We start from the raw sequence: 26,220 nt of genomic DNA on the forward strand, positions 1-26,220 counted from the left end.
GTCACTATATGGAGGTATTATGTGAGCTGTATATAGCAGTATTACTGTGTCACTATATGGAGGTATTATGTGAGCCGCATATAGCAGTATTACTGTGTCACTATATGGAGGTATTATGTGAGCTGTATATAGTAGTATTACTGTGTCACTATATGGAGGTATTATGTGAGCTGTATATAGCAGTAATACTGTGTCACTATATGGAGGTATTATGTGAGCTGTATATAGGAGTATTACTGTGTCACTATATGGAGGTATTATGTGAGCTGTATATAGCAGTATTACTGTGTCACTATATGGAGGTATTATGTGAGCTGTATATAGCAGTATTACTGTGTCACTATATGGAGCTATTTTGTGAGCGGTATATAGTAGTATTACTGTGTCACTATATGGAGGTATTATATGAGCGTTATATAGTAGTATCACTGTGTCACTATATGGAGGTATTATGTGAGCGGTATATAGCAGTATTACTGTGTCACTATATGGAGGTATTATGTGAGCTGTATATAGCAGTATTACTGTGTCACTATATGGAGGTATTATGTGAGCGGTATATAGCAGTATTACTGTGTCACTATATGGAGGTATTATGTGAGCCGTATATAGCAGTATTACTGTGTCACTATATGGAGGTATTATGTGAGCCGCATATAGCAGTATTACTGTGTCACTATATGGAGGTATTATGTGAGCTGTATATACTAGTATTACTGTGTCACTATATGGAGGTATTATGTGAGCTGTATATAGCAGTAATACTGTGTCACTATATGGAGGTATTATGTGAGCTGTATATAGGAGTATCACTGTGTCACTATATGGAGGTATTATGTGAGCTGTATATAGCAGTATTACTGTGTCACTATATGGAGGTATTATGTGAGCTGTATATAGCAGTATTACTGTGTCACTATATGGAGCTATTATGTGAGCGGTATATAGTAGTATTACTGTGTCACTATATGGAGGTATTATATGAGCGTTATATAGTAGTATCACTGAGTCACTATATGGAGGTATTATGTGAGCTGTATATAGCAGTATTACTGAGTCACTATATGGAGGTATTATGTGAGCGTTATATAGTAGTATCACTGTGTCACTATATGGAGGTATTATGTGAGATGTATATAGTAGTATCACTGTGTCACTATATGGAGGTATTATGTGAGCTGTATATAGCAGTATTACTGTGTCACTATATGGAGGTATTATGTTTGCTGAATATAGTAGTATTACTGTGTCACTATAAGGAGGTATTATGTGAGCTGTATATAGTAGTATTACCTGGGTACTATATGGAGGTATTATGTGAGCTGTATACAGTAGTATTACTGTGTCACTATATGGAGGTATTATGTGAGCTGTATATAGCAGTATCACTGTGTCACTATATGGAGGTATTATATGAGCTGTATATAGTAGTATCACTGTCTCACTATATGGAGGTATTATGTGAGCTGTATATAGTAGTATTACTGTGTCACTATATGGAGGTATTATGTGAGCGGTATATAGCAGTATCACTGTGTCACTATATGGAGGTATTATGTGAGCTGTATATAGCAGTATTACTGTGTCACTATATGGAGGTATTATGTGAGCTGTATATAGTAGTATTACTGTGTCACTATATGGAGGTATTATGTGAGCTGTATATAGTAGTACCACTGTCTCACTATATGGAGGTATTATGTGAGCTGTATATAGTAGTATTACTGTGTCACTATATGGAGGTATTATGTGAGCTGTATATAGCAGTATTACTGTGTCACTATATGGAGGTATTATGTGAGCCGCATATAGCAGTATTACTGTGTCACTATATGGAGGTATTATGTGAGCTGTATATAGCAGTATTACTGTGTCACTATATGGAGGTATTATGTGAGCTGTATATAGCAGCATTACTGTGTCACGATATGGAGGTATTATGTGAGCTGTATATAGCAGTATTACGGAGTCACTATATGGAGGTATTATGTGAGCTGTATATAGCAGTATTACTGTGTCAATATATGGAGGTATTATGTGAGCTGTATATAGTAGTATTACTGTGTCACTATATGGAGGTATTATGTGAGCTGTATATAGCAGTAATACTGTGTCACTATATGGAGGTATTATGTGAGCTGTATATAGGAGTATTACTGTGTCACTATATGGAGGTATTATGTGAGCTGTATATAGCAGTATTACTGTGTCACTATATGGAGGTATTATGTGAGCTGTATATAGCAGTATTACTGTGTCACTATATGGAGCTATTATGTGAGCGGTATATAGTAGTATTACTGTGTCACTATATGGAGGTATTATGTGAGCTGTATATAGCAGTATTACTGAGTCACTATATGGAGGTATTATGTGAGCGTTATATAGTAGTATCACTGTGTCACTATATGGAGGTATTATGTGAGCTGTATATAGTAGTATCACTGTGTCACTATATGGAGGTATTATGTGAGCTGTATATAGCAGTATTACTGTGTCACTATATGGAGGTATTATATGAGCTGAATATAGTAGTATTACTGTGTCACTATATGGAGGTATTATGTGAGCTGTATATAGTAGTATCACTGTCACTATAAGGAGGTATTATGTGAGCTGTATATAGTAGTATTACCTGGGTACTATATGGAGGTATTATGTGAGCTGTATATAGTAGTATTACTGAGTCACTATATGGAGGTATAATGTGAGCGGTATATAGCAGTATTACTGTGTCACTATATGGAGGTATTATGTGAGCGGTATATAGTAGTATTACTGTGTCACTATATGGAGGTATTATGTGAGCTGTATATAGCAGTATTACTGTGTCACTATATGGAGGTATTACGTGAGCTGTATATAGCAGTATTACTGTGTCACTATATGGAGGTATTATGTGAGCTGTATATAGCAGTATCACTCTGTCACTATATGGAGCTATTATGTGAGCTGTATATAGTAGTATTACTGTGTCACTATATGGAGGAATTATGTGAGCTGTATATAGTAGTATTACTGTGTCACTATATGGAGGTATTATGTGAGCTGTATATATCAGTATTACTGTGACACTATATGGAGGTATTATGTGAGCGGTATATAGTAGTATTACTGTGTCAATATATGGAGGTATTATGTGAGCGGTATATAGCAGTATTACTGTGTCACTATATGGAGATATTATGTGAGCGGTATATAGTAGTATTACTGTGTCACTATATGGAGGTATTATGTGAGCTGTATATAGCAGTATCACTGTGTCACTATATGGAGCTATTATGTGAGCTGTATATAGTATTATTACTGTGTCACTATATGGAGGTATTATGTGAGCGGTATATAGTAGTATTACTGTGTCACTATATGGAGGTATTATATGAGCTGTATATAGTAGTATTACTGTGTCACTATATGGAGGTATTATGTGAGCTGTATATAGTAGTATTACTGTGTCACTATATGGAGGTATTATGCGAGCCGTATATAGCAGTATTACTGTGTCACTATATGGAGGTATTATGTGAGCTGTATATATCAGTATTACTGTGTCACTATATGGAGGTATTATGTGAGCGGTATATAGCAGTATTACTGTGTCACTATATGGAGGTATTATGTGAGCGGTATATAGTAGTATCACTGTGTCACTATATGGAGGTATTATGTGAGCTGTATATAGTAGTATTACGGTGTCACTATATGGAGGTATTATGTGAGCGTTATATAGTAGTATTACTGTGTCACTATATGGAGGTATTATGTGAGCTGTATATAGTAGTATTACTGTGTCACTATATGGAGGTATTATGTGAGCCGTATATAGCAGTATTACTGTGTCACTATATGGAGGTATTATGTGAGCTGTATATAGCAGTATTACTGTGTCACTATATGGAGGTATTATGTGAGCTGTATATAGTAGTATTACTGTGTCACTATATGGAGGTATTATGTGAGCTGTATATAGTAGTATTACTGTGTCACTATATGGAGGTATTATGTGAGCTGTATATAGGAGTATTACTGTGTCACGATATGGAGGTATTATGTGAGCGTTATATAGTAGTATTACTGTGTCACTATATGGAGGTATTATGTGAGCGTTATATAGTAGTATTACTGTGTCACTATATGGAGGTATTATGTGAGCTGTATATAGCAGTATTACTGTGTCACTATATGGAGGTATTATGTGAGCTGTATATAGCAGTATTACTGTGTCACTATATGGAGTTATTATGTAAGCTGTATATAGTAGTATTACGGTGTCACTATATGGAGGTATTATGTGAGCGTTATATAGTAGTATTACTGTGTCACTATATGGAGGTATTATGTGAGCTGTATATAGCAGTATTACTGTGTCACTATATGGAGGTATTATGTGAGCTGTATATAGCAGTATTACTGTGTCACTATATGGAGTTATTATGTAAGCTGTATATAGTAGTATTACGGTGTCACTATATGGAGGTATTATGTGAGCTGTATATATCAGTATTACTGTGTTACTATATGGAGGTATTATGTGAGCTGTATATAGTAGTATCACTGTGTCACTATATGGAGGTATTATGTGAGCTGTATATAGTAGTATCACTGTGTCACTATATGGAGGTATTATGTGAGCTGTATATATTAGTATCAATGTGTCACTATATGGAGGTATTATGTGAGCGTTATATAGTAGTATTACTGTGTCACTATATGGAGGTATTATGTGAGCTGTATATAGCAGTATTACTGTGTCACTATATGGAGGTATTATGTGAGCGTTATATAGTAGTATTACTGTGTCACTAGATGGAGGTATTATGTGAGCTGTATATAGTAGTATTACGGTGTCACTATATGGAGGTATTATGTGATCGTTATATAGTAGTATTACTGTGTCACTATATGGAGGTATTATGTGAGCTGTATATAGCAGTATTACTGTGTCACTATATGGAGGTATTATGTGAGCGTTATATAGTAGTATCACTGTGTCACTATATGGAGGTATTATGTGAGCTGTATATAGTAGTATTACGGTGTCACTATATGGAGGTATTATGTGAGCGTTATATAGTAGTATTACTGTGTCACTATATGGAGGTATTATATGAGCGGTATATATCAGTATCACTGTGTCACTATATGGAGGTATTATGTGAGCTGTATATAGTAGTATTACTGTGTCACTATATGGAGGTATTATGTGAGCTGTATATAGTAGTATTACTGTGTCACTATATGGAGGTATTATGTGAGCTGTATATAGCAGTATTACTGTGTCACTATATGGAGCTATTATGTAAGCTGCATATAGTAGTATTACTGTGTCACTATATGGAGGTATTATGTGAGCGGTATATAGCAGTATTACTGTGTCACTATATGGAGGTATTATGTGAGCGGTATATAGCAGTATTACTGTGTCACTATATTGAGGTATTATGTGAGCAGTATATAGCAGTATCACTGTGTCACTATATGGAGGTATTATATGAGCTGTATATAGTAGTATCACTGTCACTATATGGAGGTATTATGTGAGCTGTATATAGTAGTATTACTGTGTCACTATATGGAGGTATTATATGAGCTGTATATAGTAGTATCACTGTGTCACTATATGGAGGTATTATGTGAGCTGTATATAGCAGTATTACTGTGTCACGATATGGAGGTATTATGTGAGCTGTATATAACAGTATTACTGTGTCACTATATGGAGGTATTATGTGAGCTGTATATAGCAGTATCACTGTGTCACGATATGGAGGTATTATGTGAGCTGTATATAACAGTATTACTGTGTCACTATATGGAGGTATTATGTGAGCTGTATATAGCAGTATCACTGTGTCACGATATGGAGGTATTATGTGAGCTGTATATAGCAGTATTACTGTGTCACTATATGGAGGTATTATGTGAGCGGTATATAGTAGTATTACTGTGTCACTATATGGAGGTATTATGTGAGCTGTATATAGCAGTATTACTGTGTCACTATATGGAGGTATTATGTGAGCGGTATATAGTAGTATTACTGTGTCACTATATGGAGGTATTATGTGAGCTGTGTATAGCAGTATTACTGTGTCACTATATGGAGGTATTATGTGAGCTGTATATAGCAGTATTACTGTGTCACTATATGGAGGTATTATGTGAGCGGTATATAGCAGTAATACTATGTCACTATATGGAGGTATTATGTGAGCTGTATATAGGAGTATTACTGTGTCACGATATGGAGGTATTACGTGAGCTGTATATAGTAGTATTACGGTGTCACTATATGGAGGTATTATGTGAGCTGTATATAGCAGTATTACTGTGTCACTATATGGAGGTATTATGTGAGCTGTATATAGTAGTATTACTGTGTCACTATATGGAGGTATTATGTGAGCTGTATATAGTAGTATTACTGTGTCACTATATGGAGGTATTATGTGAGCTGTATATATCAGTATTACTGTGTCACTATATGGAGGTATTATGTGAGCGGTATATAGCAGTATCACTGTGTCACTATATGGAGGTATCATGTTTGCTGTATATAGCAGTATTACTGTGTCACTATATGGAGGTATTATGTGAGCTGTATATAGCAGTATTACTGTGTCACTAAATGGAGGTATTATGTGAGCTGTATATAGCAGTATTACTGTCTCACTATATGGAGGTATTATGTGAGCTGTATACAGTAGTATCACTGTGGCACTATATGGAGGTATTATGTGAGCTGTATATAGTAGTATCACTGTCACTATATGGAGGTATTATGTTTGCTGTATATAGTAGTATCACTGTGTCACTATATGGAGGTATTATGTGAGCCGTATATAGCAGTATTACTGTGTCACTATATGGAGGTATTATGTAAGCTGTATATATCAGTATTACTGTGTCACTATATGGAGGTATTATGTGAGCTGTATATAGTATTATCACTGTGTCACTATATGGAGGTATTATGTGAGCTGTATATAGTAGTATCACTGTGTCACTATATGGAGGTATTATGTGAGCTGTATATAGTAGTATTACTGTGTCACTATATGGAGGTATTATGTGAGCCTTATATAGTAGTATTACTGTGTCACTATATGGAGGTATTATGTGAGCCTTATATAGTAGTATTACTGTGTCACTATATGGAGGTATTATGTGAGCTGTATATAGTAGTATCACTGTGTCACTATATGGAGGTATTATGTGAGCTGTATATAGCAGTATTACTGTGTCACTATATGGAGGTATTATGTGAGCTGTATATAGCAGTATTACTGTGTCACTATATGGAGGTATTATGTGAGCTGTATATAGTAGTATTACTGTGTCACTATATGGAGGTATTATGTGAGCTGTATATAGTAGTATTACTGTGTCACTATATGGAGGTATTATGTGAGCCTTATATAGTAGTATTACTGTGTCACTATATGGAGGTATTATGTGAGCTGTATATAGCAGTAATACTATGTCACTATATGGAGGTATTATGTGAGCTGTATATAGTAGTATTACTGTGTCACTATATGGAGGTATTATGTGAGCGGTATATAGCAGTATTACTGTGTCACTATATGGAGGTATTATGTGAGCCTTATATAGTAGTATTACTGTGTCACTATATGGCGGTATTATGTGAGCGTTATATAGTAGTATTACTGTGTCACTATATGGAGGTATTATGTGAGCGGTATATAGTAGTATTACTGTGTCACTATATAGAGGTATTATGTGAGCTGTATATAGCAGTATTACTGTGTCACTATATGGAGGTATTATGTGAGCGGTATATAGCAGTATTACTGTGTCACTAAATGGAGGTATTATGTGAGCGGTATATAGCAGTATTACTGTGTCACTATATGGAGGTATTATGTGAGCTGTATATAGCAGTATTACTGTGTCACTATATGGAGGTATTATGTGAGCTGTATATAGCAGTATTACTGTGTCACTATATGGAGGTATTATGTGAGCTGTATATAGCAGTATCACTGTGTCACTATATGGAGCTATTATGTGAGCTGTATATAGTAGTATTACTGTGTCACTATATGGAGGTATTATGTGAGCTGTATATAGTAGTATTACTGTGTCACTATATGGAGGTATTATGTGAGCTGTATATATCAGTATTACTGTGTCACTATATGGAGGTATTATGTGAGCGGTATATAGTAGTATTACTGTGTCACTATATGGAGGTATTATGTGAGCTGTATATAGCAGTATTACTGTGTCACTATATGGAGGTATTATGTGAGCGGTATATAGTAGTATTACTGTGTCACTATATGGAGGTATTATGTGAGCTGTATATAGTAGTATTACTGTGTCACTATATGGAGGTATTATGTGAGCTGTATATAGTAGTATTACTGTGTCACTATATGGAGGTATTATGCGAGCTGTATATAGTAGTATTACTGTGTCACTATATGGAGGTATTATGTGAGCCGTATATAGCAGTATTACTGTGTCACTATATGGAGGTATTATGTGAGCTGTATATATCAGTATTACTGTGTCACTATATGGAGGTATTATGTGAGCGGTATATAGCAGTATTACTGTGTCACTATATGGAGGTATTATGTGAGCGGTATATAGTAGTATCACTGTGTCACTATATGGAGGTATTATGTGAGCTGTATATAGTAGTATTACTGTGTCACTATATGGAGGTATTATGTGAGCTGTATATAGTAGTATTACTGTGTCACTATATGGAGGTATTATGTGAGCTGTATATAGTAGTATTACTGTGTCACTATATGGAGGTATTATGTGAGCGTTATATAGTAGTATTACTGTGTCACTATATGGAGGTATTATGTGAGCTGTATATAGTAGTATTACTGTGTCACTATATAGAGGTATTATGTGAGCTGTATATAGCAGTATTACTGTGTCACTATATGGAGGTATTATGTGAGCTGTATATAGCAGTATTACTTTGTCACTATATGGAGGTATTATGTGAGCCGTATATAGCAGTATTACTGTGTCACTATATGGAAGTATTATGTGAGCTGTATATAGCAGTATTACTGTGTCACTATATGGAGGTATTATGTGAGCTGTATATAGTAGTATTACTGTGTCACTATATGGAGGTATTATGTGAGCTGTATATAGTAGTATTACTGTGTCACTATATGGAGATATTATGTGAGCTGTATATATCAGTATTACTGTGTCACTATATGGAGGTATTATGTGAGCGGTATATAGCAGTATCACTGTGTCACTATATGGAGGTATTATGTTTGCTGTATATAGCAGTATTACTGTGTCACTATATGGAGGTATTATGTGAGCTGTATATAGTAGTATCACTGTCTCACTATATGGAGGTATTATGTGAGCTGTATATAGCAGTATTACTGTGTCACTATATGGAGGTATTATGTGAGCGGTATATAGCAGCATCACTGTCACTATATGGAGGTATTATGTTTGCTGTATATAGTAGTATTACTGTGTCACTATATGGAGGTATTATGTGAGCTGTATATAGTAGTATCACTGTGTCACTATATGGAGGTATTATGTGAGCGGTATATAGCAGTATGACTGTGTCACTATATGGAGGTATTATGTGAGCGGTATATAGCAGTATTACTGTGTCACTATATGGAGGTATTATGTGAGCTGTATATAGTAGTATTACTGTGTCACTATATGGAGGTATTATGTGAGCGTTATATAGTAGTATTACTGTGTCACTATATGGCGGTATTATGTGAGCGTTATATAGTAGTATTACTGTGTCACTATATGGAGGTATTATGTGAGCGGTATATAGCAGTATTACTGTTTCACTATATGGAGGTATTATGTGAGCTGTATATAGCAGTATTACTGTGTCACTATATGGAGGTATTATGTGAGCGGTATATAGCAGTATTACTGTGTCACTAAATGGAGGTATTATGTGAGCGGTATATAGCAGTATTACTGTGTCACTATATGGAGGTATTATGTGAGCTGTATATAGCAGTATTACTGTGTCACTATATGGAGGTATTATGTGAGCTGTATATAGCAGTATTACTGTGTCACTAAATGGAGGTATTATGTGAGCGGTATATAGCAGTATTACTGTGTCACTATATGGAGGTATTATGTGAGCTGTATATAGTAGTATCACTGTCACTATATGGAGGTATTATGTGAGCTGTATATAGTAGTATTACTGTGTCACTATATGGAGGTATTATGTGAGCTGTATATAGGAGTATTACTGTGTCACGATATGGAGGTATTACGTGAGCTGCATATAGTAGTATTACTGTGTCACTATATGGAGGTATTGTGTGAGCTGTATATAGTAGTATTACTGTGTCACTATATGGAGGTATTATGTGAGCTGTATATAGCAGTATTACTGTGTCACTATATGGAGGTATTATGTGAGCGGTGTATAGCAGTATTACTGTGTCACTATATGGAGGTATTATGTGAGCGGTGTATAGCAGTATTATCTTGTTACTCTTTGTATTACATAGGCCTATTTGGTACTATTATCTATTATTACATTATATAGCAGTATATGTTGGCATTGTGTGTGAGATGAAATTTGGGGGGTGAAACTATAAAAAAGAGAAGTGGGGACCCTCAGATCCTCCCCACCAGGGCTCCTGCTGCTACTATAATACAAGTGCGGCAGTCACACGACCTCGCAGGTCCCATCTTATTGTACTGACAGCCCCTGAGGTGCAGATTATTCGCCCCCCACCTCCTGCTTCTGCCCCCTTTCTCCTTCTGTTGCAGGGTGACATGTGGGTTTTGTGCTGCTGCTCATTACTGTGTTGGTAGTTTTATGTTCTGGGAATACTCAGCCATGATAACACAGGCAGCACAGGCCCAGGAGTGCAGTACGGGGCGGACGTTGCAGCAGTCCGGCTCTGACCTCGTGGATGTGCTGGCAGAATGCGGGTACTGTGGTGAGCTGGCTGATCAGGTTCAGGTAGGCGGCACACAGGGCATGCAGGGCACAGCGATTGTACGCGGGAAGATTGTCCTCATTATTCAGAGCCAAATCCTGAAAATAAACAAGTCCATAAACGCAATTATTTACTAACTGAAAAACTTAAATAGGGAATTTCAAACTTTTTGAAAACTTTTTGGAAACTTTTTGGAAACTTTACCCGTTATATGAAACGGAACATAAAAAAAAAAAAAAACTTGTATCACAATATGATCATCGTCTTCCTAGGACAGTTAATGTCTACGATTTACTAAATCAGGTGACCGTTGTCCCCGTATTGTCCCCAAGTCCCAGGGTCTTAATGGTTGATTGGCCGTGCGGCGTTCATACCTGCACGGCTAAGACCAGGCGGATGAGATCCACCACCACTTCTTCGTTGGCCAGTTCGATACTGATCATCACCAGAAGGCCGTACAGAGCCTCGTAGTGGGCCTGGACATTGAAGGAGTCATTGCAGCTCAGGTAGATGTGCCGGTACAACTGCTGCGAATGCTGGAGGGAGAGAGCAAAGCATCATGGGAAGAGATTGGAGCTTTTATAGAGGGGGCTCCAGAATCCCTGTACTGTAGGGGGGTATGTAGTTTATTACTGTCTATCATCCATCTTAGAAGCCCATGTGTTTGCAGCTCTGGTCAGAAAAGTTTTTTTTACCTACTGTATGTAGGTGGAAAAATAAAACTTCTTCTGGAACTTTCATTCGTGCCTCCCACAGTCGAGTTCAAGCTACTTGAGGAAATCACTACGTGTGAGTAACGGTGAAAGAGGCAGCCTAGAAATGGTGTCTCAGTGCTACACATCACATTTGGTGTTGAACAGAGCTGAGCTGTAATACCAGACACCACCTTTAGTCACGTGTGGCGCTGTTTTTTTTTTTTAGAAGAAAGCACCCATATTTTTAAAATCCTGGAAAATACAATAAGAAGTTGAGCGTACCTTCTTCATGAAGAGAGTGTCTTGTCTGGAACACTTGTCCACTTTGAGATTCAAAACAGAGATGTCCGGAACAGTACTAGAGGCAAAGCAACGCTGAACGTCAGTAAAGCGGACACGTGAAATACATACAATTACCACATGGAGTCTTATATGTCGGCAGCACGATATAGAGCAGATTGATATGGAGATGTGTGGGAGAACATTAGGTATAACTGATTAAGATTCATGCTTTCTCTGGGACCCAGTGGACGGTCCCAATCAGTGATTGATAGGACTATGCACCACTTGCGCAGAGGAGGCTGTCAATCACAAGAGTATCTGTAGATTTCATTCTCCTGCAATGCCCGGGATCAGGGAAAACTCCAATCTTGTCCAATAAACCCTTTAGATTCAGCAGTTAAAGGTGACCAAGGCAACTAAGCGGTTAGACCGAAGGAGTGGACTAACAGTCAGAGGGCGTGGACTAACAGTCAGAGGGCGTGGACTAACAGTCAGAGGGCGTGGACTAACAGTCAGAGGGCGTGGACTAACAGTCAGAGGGCGTGGACTAACAGTCAGAGGGCATGGACTAACAGTCAGAGGGAATGGACTAACCGTCAGAGGGAGTGGACTAACCATCAGAGGGAGTGGACTAACCGTCAGAGAGAGTGGACTAACCGTCAGAGGGAGTGGACTAACCGTCAGAGGGAGTGGACTAACCATCAGAGGGAGTGGACTAACCGTCAGAGAGAGTGGACTAACCGTCAGAGGGAGTGGACTAACCGTCAGAGGGAGTGGACTAACAGTCAGAGGGAATGGACTAACAGTCACACCATCAGCTTCTCCTCAATGAAATTATAGCATAAAAAAGATGCTTAATAAGATGTTAAAAAAGCAAAAAAATATATATACGTTTTGGTAGGGTTCAGACCCATCAAAAATATATGGTGAATGCTCTGAAAAAGAATGGCCACATTTTTTTTTTCAGTCTATTTGGATCCCACCTTTCCCTATTCCCCATCCCCCCTCCCACAAAAAAAAGTAAAAACTAATAACTAAATAGTCACGTGTATTCTAAAATAGCTCCAATAAAAATGACCTACAGATGTAGCCTTTCTTACAATGACAAACATATCCCGATGCAGAGAAGTGTAAAGTCATCACCTAACACAGCGGGGTCATTGACGGAAAAATAAAAGTGTTGTGACTCCCAGAACCTAGGGACGCAAAAATGATTTTATTTATTTTTTTTTAAATGTTTAAAATTACTAAGAAAAAAAGTAAAATTGTACTGAGTGGCAGAATAAAATTCATTGTATATTGAACGCTCTAATTCCCCTTAGAAAGGGTTAATTGCTAAATAAATATCTTACGGCTCCTGGGAGGCGGGGCTTAAAAAAAAAAAGTGGTCACAAAAGCCAAAAACTAGCCAAGCCATCGACAAAAAGCAAGTTAGAAGGGTTGTCTCATGTGCTTTATTTTGCAGTAGTTTTATAATTTTTTTTTTTTAGTTTTTACGTTGCACTTTATTATAATTTTTTTTTTTTTAGTTTTTACCTTGCACTTTATTATAATTTTTTTTTTTTTAGTTTTTACGTTGCACTTTATTATAATTTTTTTTTTTTTAGTTTTTACGTTGCACTTTATTTTCTGCTAATTTTATTGTTCTTGTTTGAATTTTATAATTTAGTTCCGCAAGAGAGACTTGAACTTGTGATCCTATATAAAACATAAAGCAGTATTTTGATCCACCTAAATAGATACATCATATTCACCCACTAATGATGTCATCATTTTGCTACAATAATCAGGATATAATCATGACCATAAATGGTCGGTTGTTAATAGACCCGCCCCTGAGGTACCTGATGGTGGAGAATTTGTGCCGGCTATCATGGCGGTCAATCAATGAGACGAGAATCTCCAAGACAAACAATCGTAACTCGGCATCTTCCATCAAGGTGGAGGAAAGCAGGGGATCCAAGAAGGAGCTGGGTAAGGCAGTCAACATATTGCTGCACTGGAATCCCAAGGACACCTGGTAAAGTTACAGAGAGGTTGTCAGAATACCCCAGCACTGTGAATCCAAAAAACTACCGCTATAAGGTAATTACGTAGCAGTGCCATAATTAACTACTTGCCCATAAAGTTTAAACGTCCGTCATCTACTCTGCAATGATTGGGGAGCTGGGAGTCAGACACAGCAGAGCTCTTAATAAAGAAGGCAGGGACGGTTTGTAACCGCCTCTACCTTCCTGATCACTGTATACACAGTAATAAACAAGCGCTGTATACACAGTATATATGAAACGAATGGCGTTTCCTCCTCTGGACCCAGTGGTCATGTGATTGAGGGAGAAGAAACTGCTAAGTCTCTGGAGACCTAGTCAACTCTTCGATGCATTTCCATTGTAACTGGGGCTAATACTGTAGTCCCAGTTACAGGGAAAATTTTTGTTTTAAAAAGTATTTAAAATGTTGAAATGCCCCCCCAAAGTTTTTTTTATGACCATAAGAGGGGCACAATAAAAGAAAAAAAATATATATAAGAGTAATAAATAAAAAGTAGGTAAAAAATTGTAAAAAAAAACACGCTGCCAATCCAAATCGCTATTAGTACGCCGGACCTTGTCTGATGCCCTTCTCATGTCTGATATGTAAAAAAAAAAAAAAAAAAGTTACAGAAAGGAACAAGTTTTAAAAAGTATTTCAGTGCTTGTTTGTGGTCATAAAAAAATTACAAAATAATGAGTATGAAAATACCAAAAATTACACGAAAATAAAGATGCAAAAAATTATTTGAATATTCTAGCAAACAAAAAAAAATGTACAGCTCTTTAAAGTAAAAAAAGGGCCAGGTCAGGCATGGGGGTTAATGGCCTGATACTAAACTGGTTAAATAATAGCATTATACAGTATAAAGTGTTCTGCTGCCACATGGGGGGCCTAGGAATAAGAATATGGGGACAGTATGGAATAAACCCACCTGCAGCAGAGATTTCAGCAGCATGATCTGGATCAGACGGTTACGGTTTTCCCTGAGTAGGAAATAGGATGGATAAAATTTAGTTTGCCGCAAAAAAAAAATATATATATATATTACATTCTGAAATGCTATGGTCATGAATGAGGTTAAAGTGCAGTAATCGCAGCAGTCAGAAAGTGTCTCACAGTTTCTGGCACTGCTATGTGAGCATTATCACTATTATAGTAACTGGCACTATAATGGGCACCGCATTTTTGGACACCCTGCTGCTGCACAGGGTGGAGGTCATCCCCATCCCTTACCCCGGTCTTCCCGACTCCATCGGATGATGCAATGAAGGAAGTGGCACTTTTCCCATTATAAACAGCATAACCTCCGACCTCTGGTACGCAGGCAGCGTGCTGGCGAATGATCCTGCAAGACATCACACAACTATATCAGATGGGTTCAAAGGAAAGATGGCGTTCAATGAGTGATCATGAATCTACTTGTGGATGTATATCTGCTGCCCCCTGCTGGACACTCATTTTATAAACAAGTAAGTTTTTCTGCGAAAATATAGTAGTTACGTACAGGTAGACTAGAGGTCAGTCACATGATGTACAGGCAGACTAGAGGTCAGTCACATGATTTACAGGCAGACTAGAGGTCAGTCACATGAAATACAGGCAGACTAGAGATCAGTCACAGGATGTACAGGTACACTAGAGATCAGTCACATGATGTACAGGTACACTAGAGATCAGTCACATGATGTACTGGTAGACTAGAGATCAGTCACATGATGTACTGGTAGACTAGAGATCAGTCACATGATATACAGGTAGACTAGAGATCAGTCACATGATATACAGGTAGACTAGAGATCAGTCACATTATATACAGGTAGACTAGAGATCAGTCACATGATGTACAGGTAGACAAGAGATCAGTCACATTATATACAGGTAGACTAGAGGTCAGTCACATGATGTACAGGTAGACTAGAGGTCAGTCACAGGATGTACAGGTAGACGAGAGATCAGTCACATGATGTACAGGTAGACAAGAGATCAGTCACATTATATACAGGTAGACTAGAGGTCAGTCACATGATGTACTGGTAGACTAGAGATAAGTCACATTATATACAGGTAGACTAGAGATCAGTCACATGATGTACAGGTAGACTAGAGATCAGTCACATGATGTACAGGTAGACTAGAGATCAGTCACATGATGTACAGGTAGACTAGAGATCAGTCACATGATGTACAGGTAGACTAGAGATCAGTCACATGATGTACAGGTAGACTAGAGATCAGTCACATGATGTACAGGTAGACTAGAGATCAGTCACATGATGTACAGGTAGATTAGAGATCAGTCACATGATGTACAGGTAGACTAGAGATCAGTCACATGATGTACAGGTAGACGAGAGATCAGTCACATGATGTACAGGTAGACGAGAGATCAGTCACATGATGTACAGGTAGACAAGAGATCAGTCACATTATATACAGGTAGACTAGAGGTCAGTCACATGATGTACTGGTAGACTAGAGATCAGTCACATTATATACAGGTAGACTAGAGATCAGTCACATGATGTACAGGTAGACTAGAGATCAGTCACATGATGTACAGGTAGACTAGAGATCAGTCACATGATGTACAGGTAGACTAGAGATCAGTCACATGATGTACAGGTAGACTAGAGATCAGTCACATGATGTACAGGTAGACTAGAGATCAGTCACATGATGTACAGGTAGACTAGAGATCAGTCACATGATGTACAGGTAGATTAGAGATCAGTCACATGATGTACAGGTAGACTAGAGATCAGTCACATGATGTACAGGTAGACTAGAGATCAGTCACATGATGTACAGGCAGACTAGAGATCAGTCACATGATGTACAGGCAGACTAGAGATCAGTCACATGATGTACAGGCAGACTAGAGATCAATCACATGATGTACAGGCAGACTAGAGATCAGTCACATGATGTACAGGCAGACTAGAGATCAGTCACATGATGTACAGGTAGACTAGAGATCAGTCACATGAAATACAGGCAGACTAGAGATCAGTCACATGATGTACAGGTAGACTAGAGATCAGTCACATGATGTACAGGTAGACTAGAGATCAGTCACATGATGTACAGGCAGACTAGAGATCAGTCACATGATGTACAGGTAGACTAGAGATCAGTCACATGATGTACAGGCAGACTAGAGATCAGTCACATGATGTACAGGCAGACTAGAGATCAGTCACATGATGTACAGGTAGACTAGAGATCAGTCACATGATGTACAGGTAAACTAGAGATCAGTCACATGATGTACAGGTAGACTAGAGATCAGTCACATGTTGTACAGGTAGACTAGAGATCAGTCACATGATGTACAGGTAGACTAGAGATCAGTCACATGATGTACAGGTAGACTAGAGATCAGTCACATGATGTACAGGTAGACTAGAGATCAGTCACATGATGTACAGGTAGACTAGAGATCAGTCACATGATGTACAGGCAGACTAGAGATCAGTCACATGATGTACAGGCAGACTAGAGATCAGTCACATGATGTACAGGCAGACTAGAGATCAGTCACATGATGTACAGGCAGACTAGAGATCAGTCACATGATGTACAGACAGACTAGAGATCAGTCACATGATGTACAGGAAGACTAGAGATCAGTCACATGATGTACAGGCAGACTAGAGATGAGTCACATGATGTACAGGTAGAATAGAGATCAGTCACATGATGTACAGGCAGACTAGAGATCAGTCAGATGATGTACAGGCACATGAGAAGACAGTCACATGATATACAGGAAGATTAAAGCTCAGTCACATGATGAGTAGACTAAAGGTCAGTCACATGATGGACAGGCAGACTAGAGGTCAGTCACATGATGTACAGAAAGACTAGAGATAAGTCACATGATGTACAGGCAGACTAGAGATCAGTCACATGATGTACAGGCACATGAGAAGACAGTCACATGATATACAGGAAGATTAAAGCTCAGTCACATGATGAGTAGACTAAAGGTCAGTCACATGATGGACAGGTAGACTAGAGGTCAGTCACATGATGTACAGGTAGACTAGAGATCAGTCACATGATGTACAGGTAGACTAGAGATCAGTCACATGATGTACAGGTAGACTAGAGATCAGTCACATGATGTACAGGTAGACTAGAGATCAGTCACATGATGTACAGGCAGACTAGAGATCAGTCACATGATGTACAGGCACATGAGAAGACAGTCACATGATATACAGGAAGATTAAAGCTCAGTCACATGATGAGTAGACTAAAGGTCAGTCACATGATGGACAGGTAGACTAGAGGTCAGTCACATGATGTACAGGTAGACTAGAGATCAGTCACATGATGTACAGGTAGACTAGAGATCAGTCACATGATGTACAGGTAGACTAGAGATCAGTCACATGATGTACAGGCAGACTAGAGATCAGTCACATGATGTACAGGCAGACTAGAGATCAGTCACATGATGTACAGGCAGACTAGAGATCAGTCACATGATGTACAGGCAGACTAGAGATCAGTCACATGATGTACAGGCAGACTAGAGATCAGTCACATGATGTACAGGCAGACTAGAGATCAGTCACATGATGTACAGGTAGACTAGAGATCAGTCACATGATGTACAGGTAGACTAGAGGTCAGTCACATCATGTACAGGTAGACTAGAGGTCAGTCACATGATGTACAGGCACATGAGAAGACAGTCACATGCTATACAGGAAGATTAAAGCTCAGTCACATGATGAGTAGACTAAAGGTCAGTCACATGATGGACAGGTAGACTAGAGGTCAGTCACATGATGTACAGGTAGACTAGAGATCAGTCACATGATGTACAGGTAGACTAGAGATCAGTCACATGATGTACAGGTAGACTAGAGATCAGTCACATGATGTACAGGTAGACTAGAGATCAGTCACATGATGTACAGGCAGACTAGAGATCAGTCACATGATGTACAGGTAGACTAGAGATCAGTCACATGATGTACAGGCAGACTAGAGATCAGTCACATGATGTACAGGCAGACTAGAGATCAGTCACATGATGTACAGGCAGACTAGAGATCAGTCACATGATGTACAGGCAGACTAGAGATCAGTCACATGATGTACAGGCAGACTAGAGATCAGTCACATGATGTACAGGCAGACTAGAGATCAGTCACATGATGTACAGGTAGACTAGAGATCAGTCACATGATGTACAGGTAGACTAGAGGTCAGTCACATGATGTACAGGTAGACTAGAGGTCAGTCACATGATATACAGGTAGACTAGAGATCAGTCACATGATGTACAGGTAGACTAGAGATCAGCCACATGATGTACAGGAAGACTAGAGATCAGTCACATGATGTACAGGCAGACTAGAGATCAGTCACATGATGTACAGGCAGACTAGAGACCAGTCACATGAAATACAGGCAGACAAGAGATCAGTCCCATGATGTACAGGCAGACTAGAGGTCAGTCACATGATGTACAGGTAGACTAGAGGTCAGTCACATGATGTACAGGTAGACTAGAGATCAGTCACATTATGTACAGGTAAACTAGAGATCAGTCACATGATGTACAGGTAGACTAGAGATCAGTCACATGATGTACAGGCAGACTAGAGATCAGTCACATGATGTACAGGCAGACTAGAGATCAGTCACATGATGTACAGGCAGACTAGAGATCAGTCACATGATGTACAGGCAGACTAGAGATCAGTCACATGATGTACAGGCAGACTAGAGATCAGTCACATGATGTACAGACAGACTAGAGATCAGTCACATGATGTACAGGAAGACTAGAGATCAGTCACATGATGTACAGGCAGACTAGAGATCAGTCACATGATGTACAGGAAGACTAGAGATCAGTCACATGATGTACAGGCAGACTAGAGGTCAGTCACATGATGTACAGAAAGACTAGAGATAAGTCACATTATGTACAGGCAGACTAGAGATCAGTCACATGATGTACAGGCACATGAGAAGACAGTCACATGATATACAGGAAGATTAAAGCTCAGTCACATGATGAGTAGACTAAAGGTCAGTCACATGATGGACAGGCAGACTAGAGATCAGTCACAGGATGTACAGGTACACTAGAGATCAGTCACATGATGTACAGGTAGACTAGAGATCAGTCACATGATGTACAGGTTCACTAGAGATCAGTCACATGATGTACAGGTAGACTAGAGATTAGTCACATGATATACAGGTAGACTAGAGATCAGTCACATGATATACAGGTAGACTAGAGATCAGTCACATTATATACAGGTAGACTAGAGATCAGTCACATGATGTACAGGCAGACTAGAGATCAGTCACATGATATACAGGTAGACTAGAGATCAGTCACATGATGTACAGGTAGACTAGAGATCAGTCACATGATGTACAGGTAGACTAGAGATCAGTCACATGATGTACAGGTAGACTAGAGATCAGTCACATGATATACAAGAAGATTAAAGCTCAGTCACATGATGAGTAGACTAAAGGTCAGTCACATGATGGACAGGCAGACTAGAGGTCAGTCACATGATGTACAGAAAGACTAGAGATAAGTCACATTATGTACAGGCAGACTAGAGATCAGTCACATGATGTACAGGCACATGAGAAGACAGTCACATGATATACAGGAAGATTAAAGCTCAGTCACATGATGAGTAGACTAAAGGTCAGTCACATGATGGACAGGTAGACTAGAGGTCAGTCACATGATGTACAGGTAGACTAGAGATCAGTCACATGATGTACAGGTAGACTAGAGATCAGTCACATGATGTACAGGTAGACTAGAGATCAGTCACATGATGTACAGGCAGACTAGAGATCAGTCACATGATGTACAGGCAGACTAGAGATCAGTCACATGATGTACAGGCAGACTAGAGATCAGTCACATGATGTACAGGCAGACTAGAGATCAGTCACATGATGTACAGGCAGACTAGAGATCAGTCACATGATGTACAGGCAGACTAGAGATCAGTCACATGATGTACAGGCAGACTAGAGATCAGTCACATGATGTACAGGCAGACTAGAGATCAGTCACATGATGTACAGGTAGACTAGAGATCAGTCACATGATGTACAGGTAGACTAGAGGTCAGTCACATGATGTACAGGTAGACTAGAGGTCAGTCACATGATGTACAGGCACATGAGAAGACAGTCACATGATATACAGGAAGATTAAAGCTCAGTCACATGATGAGTAGACTAAAGGTCAGTCACATGATGGACAGGTAGACTAGAGGTCAGTCACATGATGTACAGGTAGACTAGAGATCAGTCACATGATGTACAGGTAGACTAGAGATCAGTCACATGATGTACAGGTAGACTAGAGATCAGTCACATGATGTACAGGTAGACTAGAGATCAGTCACATGATGTACAGGCAGACTAGAGATCAGTCACATGATGTACAGGTAGACTAGAGATCAGTCACATGATGTACAGGCAGACTAGAGATCAGTCACATGATGTACAGGCAGACTAGAGATCAGTCACATGATGTACAGGCAGACTAGAGATCAGTCACATGATGTACAGGCAGACTAGAGATCAGTCACATGATGTACAGGTAGACTAGAGATCAGTCACATGATGTACAGGTAGACTAGAGATCAGTCACATGATGTACAGGTAGACTAGAGGTCAGTCACATGATGTACAGGTAGACTAGAGGTCAGTCACATGATATACAGGTAGACTAGAGATCAGTCACATGATGTACAGGTAGACTAGAGATCAGCCACATGATGTACAGGAAGACTAGAGATCAGTCACATGATGTACAGGCAGACTAGAGATCAGTCACATGATGTACAGGCAGACTAGAGACCAGTCACATGAAATACAGGCAGACTAGAGATCAGTCACATGATGTACAGGCAGACTAGAGGTCAGTCACATGATGTACAGGTAGACTAGAGGTCAGTCACATGATGTACAGGTAGACTAGAGATCAGTCACATGATGTACAGACAGACTAGAAATCAGTCACATGATGTACAGGTAGACTAGAGATCAGTCACATGATGTACAGGAAGACTAGAGATCAGTCACATGATGTACAGGCAGACTAGAGATGAGTCACATGATGTACAGGTAGAATAGAGATCAGTCACATGATGTACAGGCAGACTAGAGATCAGTCAGATGATGTACAGGCACATGAGAAGACAGTCACATGATATACAGGAAGATTAAAGCTCAGTCACATGATGAGTAGACTAAAGGTCAGTCACATGATGGACAGGCAGACTAGAGGTCAGTCACATGATGTACAGAAAGACTAGAGATAAGTCACATTATGTACAGGCAGACTAGAGATCAGTCACATGATGTACAGGCACATGAGAAGACAGTCACATGATATACAGGAAGATTAAAGCTCAGTCACATGATGAGTAGACTAAATGTCAGTCACATGATGGACAGGCAGACTAGAGATCAGTCACATGATGTACAGGTAGACTAGAGATCAGTCACATGATGTACAGGTACACTAGAGATCAGTCACATGATGTACAGGTAGACTAGAGATTAGTCACATGATATACAGGTAGACTAGAGATCAGTCACATGATATACAGGTAGACTAGAGATCAGTCACATTATATACAGGTAGACTAGAGATCAGTCACATGATGTACAGGCAGACTAGAGATCAGTCACATGATATACAGGTAGACTAGAGATCAGTCACATGATGTACAGGTAGACTAGAGATCAGTCACATGATGTACAGGTAGACTAGAGATCAGTCACATGATGTACAGGTAGACTAGAGATCAGTCACATGATGTACAGGTAGACTAGAGATCAGTCACATGATGTACAGGCAGACTAGAGATCAGTCACATGATGTACAGGTAGACTAGAGATCAGTCACATGATGTACAGGAAGACTAGAGATCAGTCACATGATGTACAGGCAGACTAGAGATGAGTCATATGATGTACAGGTAGAATAGAGATCAGTCACATGATGTACAGGCAGACTAGAGATCAGTCAGATGATGTACAGGCACATGAGAAGACAGTCACATGATATACAGGAAGATTAAAGCTCAGTCACATGATGAGTAGACTAAAGGTCAGTCACATGATGGACAGGCAGACTAGAGGTCAGTCACATGATGTACAGAAAGACTAGAGATAAGTCACATTATGTACAGGCAGACTAGAGATCAGTCACATGATGTACAGGCACATGAGAAGACAGTCACATGATATACAGGAAGATTAAAGCTCAGTCACATGATGAGTAGACTAAAGGTCAGTCACATGATGGACAGGTAGACTAGAGGTCAGTCACATGATGTACAGGTAGACTAGAGATCAGTCACATGATGTACAGGTAGACTAGAGATCAGTCACATGATGTACAGGTAGACTAGAGATCAGTCACATGATGTACAGGTAGACTAGAGATCAGTCACATGATGTACAGGTAGACTAGAGATCAGTCACATGATGTACAGGTAGACTAGAGATCAGTCACATGATGTACAGGCAGACTAGAGATCAGTCACATGATGTACAGACAGACTAGAGATCAGTCACATGATGTACAGGCAGACTAGAGATCAGTCACATGATGTACAGGCAGACTAGAGATCAGTCACATGATGTACAGGCAGACTAGAGATCAGTCACATGATGTACAGGTAGACTAGAGATCAGTCACATGATGTACAGGAAGACTAGAGATCAGTCACATGATGTACAGGCAGACTAGAGATGAGTCACATGATGTACAGGTAGAATAGAGATCAGTCACATGATGTACAGGCAGACTAGAGATCAGTCAGATGATGTACAGGCACATGAGAAGACAGTCACATGATATACAGGAAGATTAAAGCTCAGTCACATGATGAGTAGACTAAAGGTCAGTCACATGATGGACAGGCAGACTAGAGGTCAGTCACATGATGTACAGAAAGACTAGAGATAAGTCACATTATGTACAGGCAGACTAGAGATCAGTCACATGATGTACAGGCACATGAGAAGACAGTCACATGATATACAGGAAGATTAAAGCTCAGTCACATGATGAGTAGACTAAAGGTCAGTCACATGATGGACAGGCAGACTAGAGATCAGTCACAGGATGTACAGGTACACTAGAGATCAGTCACATGATGTACAGGTAGACTAGAGATCAGTCACATGATGTACAGGTACACTAGAGATCAGTCACATGATGTACAGGTAGACTAGAGATTAGTCACATGATATACAGGTAGACTAGAGATCAGTCACATGATATACAGGTAGACTAGAGATCAGTCACATTATATACAGGTAGACTAGAGATCAGTCACATGATGTACAGGCAGACTAGAGATCAGTCACATGATATACAGGTAGACTAGAGATCAGTCACATGATGTACAGGTAGACTAGAGATCAGTCACATGATGTACAGGTAGACTAGAGATCAGTCACATGATGTACAGGTAGACTAGAGATCAGTCACATGATGTACAGGTAGACTAGAGATCAGTCACATGATGTACAGGCAGACTAGAGATCAGTCACATGATGTACAGGTAGACTAGAGATCAGTCACATGATGTACAGGAAGACTAGAGATCAGTCACATGATGTACAGGCAGACTAGAGATGAGTCATATGATGTACAGGTAGAATAGAGATCAGTCACATGATGTACAGGCAGACTAGAGATCAGTCAGATGATGTACAGGCACATGAGAAGACAGTCACATGATATACAAGAAGATTAAAGCTCAGTCACATGATGAGTAGACTAAAGGTCAGTCACATGATGGACAGGCAGACTAGAGGTCAGTCACATGATGTACAGAAAGACTAGAGATAAGTCACATTATGTACAGGCAGACTAGAGATCAGTCACATGATGTACAGGCACATGAGAAGACAGTCACATGATATACAGGAAGATTAAAGCTCAGTCACATGATGAGTAGACTAAAGGTCAGTCACATGATGGACAGGTAGACTAGAGGTCAGTCACATGATGTACAGGTAGACTAGAGATCAGTCACATGATGTACAGGTAGACTAGAGATCAGTCACATGATGTACAGGTAGACTAGAGATCAGTCACATGATGTACAGGTAGACTAGAGATCAGTCACATGATGTACAGGTAGACTAGAGATCAGTTACATGATGTACAGGTAGACTAGAGATCAGTCACATGATGTACAGGCAGACTAGAGATCAGTCACATGATGTACAGACAGACTAGAGATCAGTCACATGATGTACAGGCAGACTAGAGATCAGTCACATGATGTACAGGCAGACTAGAGATCAGTCACATGATATACAGGCAGACTAGAGATCAGTCACATGATGTACAGGTAGACTAGAGATGAGTCACATGATGTACAGGAAGACTAGAGATCAGTCACATGATGTACAGGCAGACTAGAGATGAGTCACATGATGTACAGGTAGAATAGAGATCAGTCACATGATGTACAGGCAGACTAGAGATCAGTCAGATGATGTACAGGCACATGAGAAGACAGTCACATGATATACAAGAAGATTAAAGCTCAGTCACATGATGAGTAGACTAAAGGTCAGTCACATGATGGACAGGCAGACTAGAGGTCAGTCACATGATGTACAGAAAGACTAGAGATAAGTCACATTATGTACAGGCAGACTAGAGATCAGTCACATGATGTACAGGCACATGAGAAGACAGTCACATGATATACAGGAAGATTAAAGCTCAGTCACATGATGAGTAGACTAAAGGTCAGTCACATGATGGACAGGTAGACTAGAGGTCAGTCACATGATGGACAGGTAGACTAGAGGTCAGTCACACGATGTACAGGTAGACTAGAGGTCAGTCACAGGATGTACAGGTAGACTAGAGGTCAGTCATGTGATGGGTAGACTAGAGGTCAGTCACAGGATGTACAGGTAGAATAGAGATCAGTCACATGATGTACAGGTAGACTAGCGATCAGTCACAGGATGTACAGGTAGACTAGAGATCAGTCACATGATGTACAGGTAGACAAGAGATCAGTCATGTGATGGGTAGACTAGAGGTCAGTCATGTGATGGGTAGACTAGAGGTCAGTCACACGATGTACAGGTAGACTAGAGATCAGTCATGTGATGGGTAGACTAGAGGTCATTCACAGGATGTATAGGTAGACTAGAGGTCAGTCACAGGATGTACAGGTAGAATAGAG

At 39.4% G+C, this 26,220-nt stretch overlaps 1 protein-coding gene and 1 long non-coding RNA gene across 3 annotated transcripts in view; both read right to left on the minus strand.

Annotated features, from left to right (window-relative positions):
* The window catches only part of LOC141258758 (uncharacterized), a 286,567-nt gene that overhangs the window by 61,773 nt on the left and 198,574 nt on the right, over positions 1 to 26,220 (minus strand). The gene's annotated exons all lie outside the window — the stretch shown is intronic.
* Positions 1 to 26,220, minus strand: part of EFR3B (EFR3 homolog B) — a 277,327-nt gene that overhangs the window by 52,973 nt on the left and 198,134 nt on the right. For both annotated transcript variants that reach the window (XM_073673849.1, XM_073673850.1), the window contains 6 exons: positions 15,206 to 15,317; positions 14,904 to 14,955; positions 13,783 to 13,955; positions 11,939 to 12,014; positions 11,336 to 11,497; positions 10,928 to 11,059 (listed from right to left, as the gene is read on the minus strand). In XM_073673849.1, the coding sequence (XP_073529950.1) occupies positions 10,928 to 11,059; positions 11,336 to 11,497; positions 11,939 to 12,014; positions 13,783 to 13,955; positions 14,904 to 14,955; positions 15,206 to 15,317 (707 nt within the window). The remainder of the gene's footprint in view (positions 1 to 10,927; positions 11,060 to 11,335; positions 11,498 to 11,938; positions 12,015 to 13,782; positions 13,956 to 14,903; positions 14,956 to 15,205; positions 15,318 to 26,220) is intronic.

This window comes from Phyllobates terribilis, unplaced genomic scaffold (genome assembly GCF_046119375.1).
Source record: "Phyllobates terribilis strain yellow unplaced genomic scaffold, ASM4611937v1 Scaffold_3__8_contigs__length_932513732, whole genome shotgun sequence".
NCBI classification, from domain to species: Eukaryota; Metazoa; Chordata; class Amphibia; order Anura; family Dendrobatidae; genus Phyllobates; species Phyllobates terribilis.